We start from the raw sequence: 12,055 nt of genomic DNA on the forward strand, positions 1-12,055 counted from the left end.
TGACTAACATAAGAAGAGAAAGACGAGAGAAAAGAAAAGGAGGGTAAAGGGAGAAGGAGAGTGAAAATGTGGGACTAGAGTGATGTGGAGGTCCGCTCTTGATAAAAAGGAGTAGGGGTGACACTATGTACAGGGATTGTAAGAGAAAGAGAGGGGGCTTGAGAAAAAGAGGCAGCCATTGTTCCCTAAATTGCCCCTAAGGCCCCATCATAACCCCTTCAACCCCATAACCCCCGTACACACATACACAGACAGAGACACACACCATAAAAGCCCGCGAGGGATTCCTGGAATACCATCCCTTTACCAGAGCAGACCCTGGCTTCAGCAGAACAAACCTGCACACACACACACACACACACACACACACACACACACACACACACTCTGTAGCCATGTATCATACTGATAATATCATTTTCAGCATAAGCATAAAAACAACATGTCTGGTCCAGGTTCACGAGTATACTCAAGAAATTTGGCGGAAAATGGTTCACACACACACACACACACACACACACCTTAAAACTAATTCTTGCGTCACAACATCACAATGTGACCTGCAGCCGACCTTTCCCACATCCAGTGAGGCAGAAGCCGCAAATTCACCAGCTCAGTGCGAGTCAGACCTGCACGCTGTGAGTCTGCGTGTGCACGAGAAGGACGCCGGGATGGGAACACTACACACTGGCCCCTGGATGCCTTTTTCACCGCTAGCTAACATGCTAATTTACACTATCCAAGACAAACACATTCACAGATATATATGTGAAATGCAGGGACTCTTTACCTGGTGGCCTCTTGTTCCAGCCGGGAGACGTTGGGCACATAGAACATGACTCCAAAGAAGAGCAGCGGCTCATTTCCAAACTTGTCCAGCTGCTTTTTGAGGGGCTTCTCCAGCTCCACCCAGCGCTGTGCAGGGGTTTGGGTCTTTCCATGGAACCACAGGCCGAAGTAATGGGTCTAGAGGCGAGAGAGGACAAGATGGGAGGGAGGTCAGTGTGGAACACACCATCAAGGATTGGAGATGGAGGACAAGAAAGAAGAGTTGAGATCAGATAAGCAGAGAAAAGATTTGTATAAGCATAATGATGTGAGTGACAATAGGCAGAAGAAATTATAAGGAGAGCGTCGAGATAATGAGTTAATGGAAGAGGGAAAATGGGAAATACAGGTTTGTAGGGATGAGTACAATGGGTCCAAGAGGGAAACTGGAAATGTGTTGAGAAATACAATAGGGACCAGTGAGGAGGACAGAGAGAAGACTAATAAAGCAGCTGAATTACAACAAGCACATATTTCTCCTTCAAATCTGATGAAACCTTTGACGTCACAAGCACAACTCTGTTTAACATAAACATTAGACCCAGAGCCATTACCAGAAAGATTACCCTGGGAAGAAGAAAAACAGGCAATGAGCCTATCTCACTAAATCACAATGAAAACCAAGCCTCCCGCCTGTTAATTCATCACTTCATCAGCGATACACTAATTGAGAACGAAACACAACTGAGTTGAATAAACAGCAAAAACAAGTGCGTTTTAGCAGTGGAGCTAGAATCAGTCGACACAACTTAGACAAATATCACTGACAGCTTGAGATGATTTCTTGATATTGGACACATTGTTTTGGATGTCCTACATGAAGGCTATAAATCCTATATCCTGAACAGGTCCGGGGCAGGTGTCAACTTGCTGCAATTCGCAACATGCAATCATTTCCTGTAACGCTAAAATGTTTCATACCATACTGCGACACTTGCAGCTCATCTACGAGGGCGTGTAACAGTTACAAAGTCACCTGCATTGTATTTTTGCATTGTGCGTAAGCAGTGCTCATCAATAGCTTTTTCCAAAGTTTTAGCCTGCACGCAAGTAAAGTAACGGACATATCTGTATTACATAAATCTGATATCCATGAGTCAATGGCTTTTTTGGTGCGGTATTTGTGCACACCTGTTTGACTCTACTGTAATGAAAGTCGTAAAGCTGCAGCTGCAACTGTGTGTACACACGCATACGTGCCCAAACGCTACTTTCTCACATGGACATAGACACATACAAACCCTTTGGGGCCTCAGGTAAAGCAAGAAAGATAGAACCACCAAATTTAGATGGACACAAACACACACACACACACACAGAGTCCTGAGATAGCGTGCATGCATAGGGTAGACAGCGGATGAGTTGAGGCGTCACACCACTTAACTTATAACATCACTGACACCTGACAAATACCACAACACTATGTGAGTATGCGCAACTACACCACCCGTCTCACTCACTTTGTCAGCAGCCCCAGGTGGTGCGAACACACACTTAAAGTCTACATCCAAACACAATCACACACTCTTCTATTGGCCTGTGAACAAGCTGCCTATTGACACACAAAACAAAGTCACATATACTGTATGTAGACAGAGACAGAGGACAGCAAAGGGCAGAGAGTAAGGTGAAAGAGAAGAACAGGAAGAATGAATACAAGACGAAGAATTGACATGAGTGAGAAGGTGGGACGGAGGGACGTTCAGTATCTCTTTCTTCGGCAGTGAAAAGAGGACAGAGCGAGCCACGCTTCGTTAGAGACAGACAAGGGCCCTGCAGGAGAGAGACACAAGAGGGCAGGGAGACACAGACAGGATGTATGGAGAGACACGTGGCAAATACACACAAAAGAATGCACATGCACACTTTTACAATGCATCCATAACCAAACGTCAGTATAACATAAAAGACTGACCTCCCGGAGCTCCAGTCTTTGGGCCACCGCCTCCAGACATTCCTGTCCCGTACTCTCCACTGACAGAGTGCATTCAATAACAGTGCTGTCCAGCAGGCGAATGCGTGTCACAAAGTAATTCTTGCTCAGGACGTTGTAGCGTCGCGTGCGCCGCAGCTTCAGTCGGAAGGGCATGGCTGGCCAGAGGTCACGGCTGGGTCAAAAGTCAAAAGTCACTCGTGAGCAAGCAGAGAGGGCGAGAGAGAGAGAGAAGGAGAGAGAGAGGTGGACAGGCTCTATGACCTGGCCGCTGCCCTCCTCACTCTTGCACGACGCCAGCCACACCACTGGGTGGAGAGATGCACCCTGGCAAGGTGCTGGCCCATTCCCAAAGATGTCTGGAGAGGAGGAGGAGGAGGATGACGATGAGGAGGAGGAGGAGGAGGAGGGAGAATGAGTTCTGTAGGGAGAGATAAAAAAACTGAGGGTTAGTCAATAACATCCAACTCCGCAGATAGTTTCATGGACTCTTGCCTTTCACATTGGAGCCCACAGGAATGCAAAAACTACACGGTGCTCTAATCACTAAACATGCTCACTATCAAACCCTCCCACACAATATTTCCCTCTATTATCGTCATGCCTGTGTCCCATAAACAAGCAGAAACAAAAAACAGACGAGGCTAGGAGAATCGCCGGCGATAACGGCAGCAGCGGCGGTGCTGGGAGGCAGGAATGGCACAGTAGCAGACAGCTTTATCCTATAGTTATGGCAGCTGTGCTCTCTCCAGCCCCACGAGGCCCAGCATCAGGCAGAGCAGGGAGACAGAGGCAGAGATGTAAGGCTACGGATGAATGGACATCAAACGGCCGAGAGCAGACATCAATCTAAACCCGGCAGCTGGGTTTGAGGAACTAATGGAGCTTCTAAGTCTCATATCTGCCTGTGTGGGAGGCCTTTCTTTTCCTTTTTATCTCCCTTTCGCTGCAGCAGACATTGTAGCATCCAGTGTAGTAAGTGTGTAAGATCACACACATGGCGGTGGTGGCACACACTTTTATAATCAGTCACTGCCACAAAACATTTTCAAGTTCACGTTGTCAACAACACAAAAAAAACAACAACTAATGAAGCTGTTAGTGCAAAGTGAGTTGAAAATCATGAAGAAGCCAACACTCACTCACACACTCACTCACAACCACACACAAATTGTGGTTCTGTGGCCGACACAGGTCTTCGGGGAACGCTTTGAACACATCTCTGGGTTAGTCATCAACTCCTAGCTTTCATATGTGTGATGAGGAAACGGCTTTGAAGAACGACACGACACACACGAGACGGCATATATTGTGAATATGTGGTGGTTTAGTCTCCTAAGGGATTTCTAATACTGCTGATGTTCATCAGTGGGAATAAATACAAATAGTTGAAAGCATTTAAGGGTGGTGGCTACTTTGCAGCCCTGTTAGACAGGACAAAAGAAATAAAGGCTCCACACGCCCTGAGCACGGGAAGAACAACCTCTCTGTTTAAAACACTCACAAAACTGGGAACTCAGCTCAGAAGCTCAGGGGTTTAAAGAGAGAGTGATGCAAAGTGTGTAAAGACAGAAAGACAAAATGGCAAGACGGGTGTGGACGCAGACTGGGAAAATTGATGTGCAGCGGGAGTAAAAAGACCAAAAAAGTGACAACAATGCTCCAGTGATCAGGAAAAGCCAAAAAGGGGAGAGGAGGAGCAGAAATGGAGAAGGAGGAGGAGTAAAGATGGAGTGGATGTGTTGCTTCTTGTCCCGGGCTCTAGCAATGTGCGGCAGATAGTCAGCTTGGACCCTGGCCCAGATTCCTCTCTACCCTGACTGGAAAAACAGAGCACACCTGACACAAGTATGCACCACAAGGAAGGAAAGTGTATGTGTGTGTGTGTGTGTGTGTGTCAGCGAGGGAGTGTGTGTGTGTGTGTGTGTGTGGGGGGGGGATGAAATGAGACAGCGGAGAGAGTCTTGAATGAAAAAGGGCAAGAAGGTACAAACCACTGACTAACAACAGTGTTGGTTGCTACGTTTCGAATGCCGCTTGCTCCACACTTGTCTTTTGTAGCAGCCGTAACACATTCCTCAGCCCTGAATCCATCGGAGACGGCTCACTGTGATGTGGCATCATCGGATTCATGTTTTTTGTTTTTTTTTTTTACTGGGTGTTCATACCAACACATACAAACACACACTCACTCACTCACTGAGTGAGAAGGTCACAGCTAGTGAATAACAACAGTTGCGTAAATCAGCATTGCTTTGGTCTGTATGGCAACCGACTGACCTCAACCCCCAGCCTGGGACTAGAGGGGAAGTGACGTCACTATGACGGGAAAGCCTTCCCAAAATGCCTCAGTGCTCGCGAGATATCCGTCAACAAGTATATAGACACAGATAAACACACAAAGACACCAATAAAGACACATCCTTTCACTGTGTAGTGTACAAACATAGATATGCATGAACAGGGCACACCACAAACACACCAACACGTACACAAGATCTCTCACACACCAGGTTCTTCAGAGGTTAGCCAACGAACCAGACAGCAGTTAGTGCAACTCTAAACTAGTAATCAGTGGCATGGTTTAGGAGTGTGTGGTTGAGTAAAGCCAGACAGACAGACAGACAATAGCTTGGGAGCAAACCCACTCCACGGTGCAAAAAAGAAAATTAAAAAAATTGCTGCTTCAATGGCGCTACAGCGCTGCAGCAACATTCTCTCCTGACCGTCATGTTTATTTCCAGTGTGCAAAAACAGCACATACGTGTGTGAATTTGCACGTTGTAATTTTGTGGCGCGGGCGAAAAAACGAGAGGGAAAACTGAGGGAAAGGGATTGTTTCTTTTTCAGGATAGCGAGCTTCGGCTAAATATACACGAAACCATTCCCCGCTTTTGTTATGATTTTTCTTCATTTTTTCCAAAAATTGGTGTGGCGAAAGGGGCAAAAGGGTGAAAACGTGTTTTTTTTTTTCCCCTGCGTGTAGTTAAACCACAAAACCCCTTAGAAAGTAGTGCTTTTTCAACAGCGATGAAAACATAGTAAATTGTATGAGGTTGTTCCGACCACAGAGTCGCATACCTTCAACCTGAGCTGTGTGCTAATCGTTCTATGTGTTTTTGGACTTGTGCTTCATTAAATGTCAGCATGAGAAATCTAAATAAAATGCTTTCATGTTATTAAAAGATGTCATCTTTAAATATCTTTATACTATAATAGCCCAGCAGTACTTCTTCAGTCAATAAGTGTGTCATTCACTGGGTTCTGAATATTATCTTGAGCAATTAAAGAGAAAATCCCCTGTTCACAGCTAAATTCCCTGTTAGTATTCCTCCACTGTGTGGATGCAGGTCCTGACTCTATTTACGATGCCCTGTGTTCCAACAATTACACAGAATTTAAAGTGATAACTCTTTCCCCATCAGCACTTTGTGCTGTGCGGGAACGGAAAGCTCAACAGGTGCAGCCACAGTGATTAAATGTGGATGGGGGTGGTGGGGTTTAACAAATAGTCCGTTGAAGTGAAGTGCTAACAGCTGACAAAAGAAGGATATAAAATCAGTTCAAAAAACATTGTTGTTACAGGTTTCCCTTCAGGGTGTGATGTTTTGCTGCAGTGAGCGAGCGAGTTCTCTGTCAACTCAGGTGTGGATTGAGCTCACGGGGGCCACCTGAGAATCATAACCAGACCAAAACATGCTGTGACAAACACCACAAGCAGTCAGGAAGTATTACACAATGAAAACATAACCAGACAACTGCAGATGAGCAACCGGATGGTGAACATTTAATTAACTATGTATTGAGTGAATCAAAAAGACAAGTTGTTCACAAAACTTTTCTTCTTTCAAAATAAGTGTCAGAGTTGCTGATCTGGGTGCTGTGTGTGTGTGTGTGTGTGTGTGTGTGTGTGTGTGTGTGTGTGTGCTCCCTCTCCTCAGCCCGTGTGTCGCTTTGCTCCATTCACATCAACACAATAGCAGGAACAAAACAGCACTTTGTTGCCTACTGCTAAGACCATTAGACGCAGACCGCCGAGGTCTGACGATGCAAGTGTAGCGTGTGTAACTCAATCAATCTGATCTCCGCTGCTCGTCTCTTTCTGCAATACCAACGCTGCCACCACTCCCTTCGCTCCCTCCCCTGCTGTTACACATGAGCGCCGTACCAAAACAACCGGGTTAAGTGTTTCACAGCTTGTAACTACTCTTCCTCTAGTTTCCTGTCTTTACAGTTTGGACTAGCAGCTTAAACCAGGCCTGGATCAAACGGGAGCAATGACAAATAAAGTCATTTTTAAAAGCTATATTCTCAAGATTCTTGTTCTACAACAACAACAAATGAAACAAATAATATTCCCAGATACTGCCTCTACTGTTGAGCAATGATGAGCAATCTTTCAACTAATGATTATCTTCTATTGACTGATCAATTGTTGATGTGAAATGATGTCTGGAAAATATCAATCATATCAAAATAGTGAAACTTAATTTTCTTACTACTTTTCTTATGACTTACTAATGAACAAGTGTAAGATCAGGGAGTCAGCAGCCACTGAAACAGCCAGATATGGTCTGATATTTCTAAAATCATCTTGAACTTTGACCTCTTTGTGCTCTGCTGGCTCACCATGGAGCGCATTAGGATGATGTTTTGGGGAAACACAGTTTTTTGGAGCCCACACATACAACCGACCGATATTAGATCCGAACAACAGCAGCTCTGTTGCACATGACACTACGGCCATGTGTGTGTACATGCATATATGTTTAAAAAACAACAGCATCTTACTCAACAACATACCGTAACCGATCATACATTTTTGTGGCATAAAGGCACAGACACACACACACACACTCCCACACACAATGTCACACAGGAACATTAGCAGCTGCAAACAGATGGTGGAGCCAGGCGGCCAGACAGTGTGTTTCTAACAGACGCATCTGCTGCATCTCACTTTACAGAACTTTTTCTTTTTCTCTCCATCTCCAGCTCCATCCCTCACACAAACACACTTACTTACATGCATGCACGTATTGGTGCCAGTAGAGGGGCCTCTTGTTTGTACCTTTACACTATAAAACACTCACTCTTTCCAGCTTTTCCTCTACCAGACACACACACTTTTGCAAAGGCCCAGGGGTTCAACTGAGGGTAGACATTCATGCAGCATGGTGCCATAGTAATAGACAGGGAATGCCCAGTGTTTCAGGCTGGCATGGCCATCTAAACTCAGTCACTAAATCATGAAGCGGGGAGGATCAAAAAGGGATAGAGCTTCACACTGGCCAGAGACTGGTTTTCCAAACCAACAATGACGCAGCACTGCCGACTCATCCTGTGGCTGTGAAACCTGGGGATTGATGTCATGGAGGCTGGGAGAGTTTAGAGATATAATTAAAAGCAATAGAGGGAGGGGAAAAGCGCAGCATGTATATACATGTGTGAATGTGTGTTCTTCTAAATGTGGGGTGATTCCCAGCACCCGAATGAGAAAATAAAGGCTGTAGATAAGCAGGGATTTGGAGAACGGAGCAGAAAGGGCAGAGATGTAACACCAGGCCGTTCCTCAGGCTCTTATCATGTTAGTCCAGTTGGTCAGGAGAAAGAGGAGGAGGGTGGGAATAAGTGAGGATGAAGGGAAGAAGAGGGTAAACAATGGACGGTAAGACTGATAGCGTCGGCTCTCCACCTCAACAACAGAAACACGATGGGACCGACCGCCGGCCACCGCGTCTGCTCCTGCCAAACCACAGTGCTGTTCACATTTTCCATACCCCCTCCTCCCGAGAACCACACTCACACAACCATACACACAAATACGACTCCACATGCTCAATCACCCAAAAGCCACGGAGTGTTTTCTCACAGCTGAAGCCTCAGGCACCAACACTAGCAGGAACTTCAATGGCGAGGAGTTTACAGGCCAATGAAAGCAGCAACACTTTGGTTTTGCTACTGTTTACATCCGGCTGTATCTAACACACATACGGACTTTGCGCAAAGGAAAGTTCACAAATTTTAAACATCAAATGGAAAAAGTCTCTGCTCGGTGTGGAGCACACGCACATTTTTTCATATATTCCTCATGAAACACCCTAGACATGTGCACGTTTCTGTGATAGATTCACAGTAAATCCCATATGCGGACTGCAGCACGTAAAACTCATGTGACTGTTGTGAACTGTGCTGATGACGGGGAGAGGGGTCCGGCCTGTCACAGGTGGGCGTTGCACGGCAGTGATCGACAACTCACCTGTAGCACCTGCAAGGTGCCTAAGGTGGAGTGTGGGAGAGTGCGGCAGGTCACAGCATGCTCTTCTATGTTGTTGTCTGCTGGGCTGCCAGAGAGCGAAGCACTTACACAACTCGCAGATCGTCTGACAAAAAGTATCTGTGCACATCGACGCAATTCTGATTTATACGCAATATGCGTGTTATTTGTGATTTGGATGCAACTAGATGGCACGGCTAAAACTAACTAACTTGGTCTGCATAAAATATTATGTATCACTGATTAATTTACTAAATATAAAGTTAGAAAACTCAATCACGTCTCAGTGTCTAAAGGTTTTAGACACACTCTTGTAAAACGTTTTTAACGGAAGAATCAAGAACCCAACGTTGCTCTTTCACCACAAATTCATTCAGTCTGTATTAAAAGTAAAGAGACCGTAGCCTTATGCTGTCTTTCATTCATTACGTCCTTGTGCCACAGCAGAGCCGTTCATGGGCAAAGCAACGGGAAAAACACAAGTACAGGAATTCTGTACATCTCTTGACCTTCAGTTAAACTGCTACAACAATAACAACAGTAAGTGCTGCTGCCTGTTTTTCCTCCCTCCCTCTCTTTATGCGCTATAGCATGAACTCTTGACCAAAATTACAGGTATTTCTGCCCCACATAGTAATTAAATGGGCTTTAGACTCAAATGACCGCTGCCTGCACAAACAATAGCTGCTTTCCTTTTGCATGCAGGCTCACATTTTGCCGTAAACACCTATTATAATCTTACCATGCTGACCTTTAAACAAAATATGCTTTGGGACTTTGCATTCAACAACTTTTCCTTTTGTTTTTTCGTTTTTTTTAAATGTGACGGAAGGAAACAGAGCAAATATGGCTCCATGTCGGTCATCAGAAGCAGGTATTGGATATTTTTCTTCACTTCCCTTTTGCCTCGTCTCCAAAACAGGTCGGACCATAATGTGATCAGAAGCAGGGATCAACCGCTCGGGCGTTTGGTGCTTTAAATTCTCCACTGGTGCTTTAAATTTGCTGTGTACTCCCAAGCACTTGCTGTGGCACCATATAATTTATACAGCATGCCTTTGAGCATATAAAGACAGCCAGATGTGTGTGTGTGTGTTTGTGTGTTCGTATAGCTATCATTGTGAGGACCAGCTTGAATTTTCACCCATTAGACTGAGGACATTTTTACAAAGTGAGAGCATTTTAGCCGGTCGTCACATTTTGGGGTTATGAGTAGGTTTTGGTTCGGGTTAGGTTAAAGTTTAGTGTGAAGCAGTAAGTTGTGTAATGTGATGAATCCAAAATTGAAACTGAGTAGATTAACATGGCCTACGTGACAGTAAGGGGTTAGGGAATGCATTTGATCAATGAGTGTCCTCACACTGACTGCCATACAAAAAAAAAAATGTGTGTGTGCAGCCTCCGCCTCCTGCAGCTATGCTATATTTGCCTTTACACATCTCTCCCCTTTGTACAGTAATGGTGGTAGGTTCAGGGTGCGTGTCCAAACCCATCGTTTTACATACTCTCACAAAAACATGTGTGCACAGTGGGAGCAGGGTGTGAGCAGGACAAACAGTGCAACAACAAAGTGATAATGTCATCATCACCAGGTTGCAGAGGAGGGACGGCGTGTGTGTGTGCGCGCGCACACGCACGCACACACGCACACCATGTCATCCGAGCTTGTTTATCTCGTCGAGATGAATGAATGTGCAGCTCCAATCCGCGCGTCTTGGAGCTGGATGCAGGCTTGTTCCACTAAAAGGTCGCAGCCAACAAGGTGATGTGCACGTTAAAAAAAAAAAAAGGAAACGTCCAGGTGTAATAACACATTTAAACCTTCCACATGTCCCTGAAGGCCCTCGTGAGGGTGCATCTGAGTAAGAAACATCATTTTATCATTACCTCTTGGACTCTGGAGGAGTGGATGTCCACTGGGTTCAGCCACGTACAGGTTACCATCTCCTCCAGTTCCATGCGCAATCACACCCAAGTCTAGCCCAGCTCTTATCAAGCCTAAAGCAGGATTTGGGGCTCTGTCTGTGTTTTAATGTATGTTTATCTGCTGGAGGAATGAAGAGGGGGGGGGGGTTGACTTTAAAATATCTGGGATCCTCTGCCCCTACGTGGCCAAAGCCATCTGGCCTACATTTTAGCGCAGCTCGCTGAAACTTTTAAGGAGCTTTTTCCTCAACTTCAACGACGCGTAGACGTGTTGAAAACCTCCAGCAGCAGAGTTAGACTGTGCTCAAGTGTCGTTTCTCTTTTATTTTAGTGAGTAGCAGTGAGTAACTCACCCTGGATCCTGCGTTACATGCCCGTTTTCTGCGCCCCGATGTTGAGACGGGTTCGCTCGACGGCGTCAAACCACGGAGCAAGTAAATAATCCTCAATGTGGCGTTTTTCTTTTTCGTCCAATGTGTTTAAATCCCCATGTGGAACATCTCGAAAGACTTTTTGAACATAGGAGCTGAACCTTTAGATTAAAAAAAACAAAAGTCCCGTCGCTGCTGCTGCTGAAAGTCCGAGTTCTTAGTCTGTTTTCAGACTTCTGTTTTTTTTTTTCTGTTTCTCTTTTTTCAGAGACACAAAATAAAAAAAATAAAAGTTGGTGGAGTGAAGTGAAGTTTGTCCAACTTGACCATGGGTTTCAACGACGTGGTCTTCTGTCGCTGGATCTCCCCGTATGTTTATAGTAGTGGTCCCTCTGGTCCAATGGAGGCGTTCAGCACGGGGGGAGAGAGGAGCGAGCGACACGTTCAAAGGCTGCACACAGTGTCGGAATTGTTAGGTCCCCCCCCACAAAAAAAAAAAGAAAGAGGTGTAAAGCGTTGTTTCAGGAGCCTCCCCCTAGACAGCCCAAGACAAGGGGCTCACCAAATATTTAAAAGACTGGAAAGCTGTTACTTTCCCCACATTTTATCGTCTGAATTTAATTTGGTGATTTATAGGAAATGCAGAGAATGAAAATAAGGGGAATTTTACTTATTTACAAAACTAATTGTCATACATCACCACAACATGGTGGTAAAATA

General features: G+C 45.2%; 1 protein-coding gene across 1 annotated transcript in view; it reads right to left on the minus strand.

The window, feature by feature from the left end:
- LOC113149154 (protein tyrosine phosphatase non-receptor type 14) overlaps nt 1-11,738 on the minus strand; it is a 30,456-nt gene extending 18,718 nt beyond the window's left edge. Inside the window, exons 1-3 of the mRNA XM_026341049.2 lie at nt 11,318-11,738; nt 2,744-3,182; nt 791-966 (exon numbers count right to left, since the gene is read on the minus strand). Of these exons, the coding sequence (XP_026196834.1) occupies nt 791-966; nt 2,744-2,917 (350 nt within the window). The 5' untranslated portion in view covers nt 2,918-3,182; nt 11,318-11,738. The remainder of the gene's footprint in view (nt 1-790; nt 967-2,743; nt 3,183-11,317) is intronic.
- Between the last annotated feature and the right edge of the window lie 317 nt (nt 11,739-12,055).

This window comes from Anabas testudineus, chromosome 24 (assembly GCF_900324465.2).
Source record: "Anabas testudineus chromosome 24, fAnaTes1.2, whole genome shotgun sequence".
Classification (NCBI taxonomy): Eukaryota; Metazoa; Chordata; class Actinopteri; order Anabantiformes; family Anabantidae; genus Anabas; species Anabas testudineus.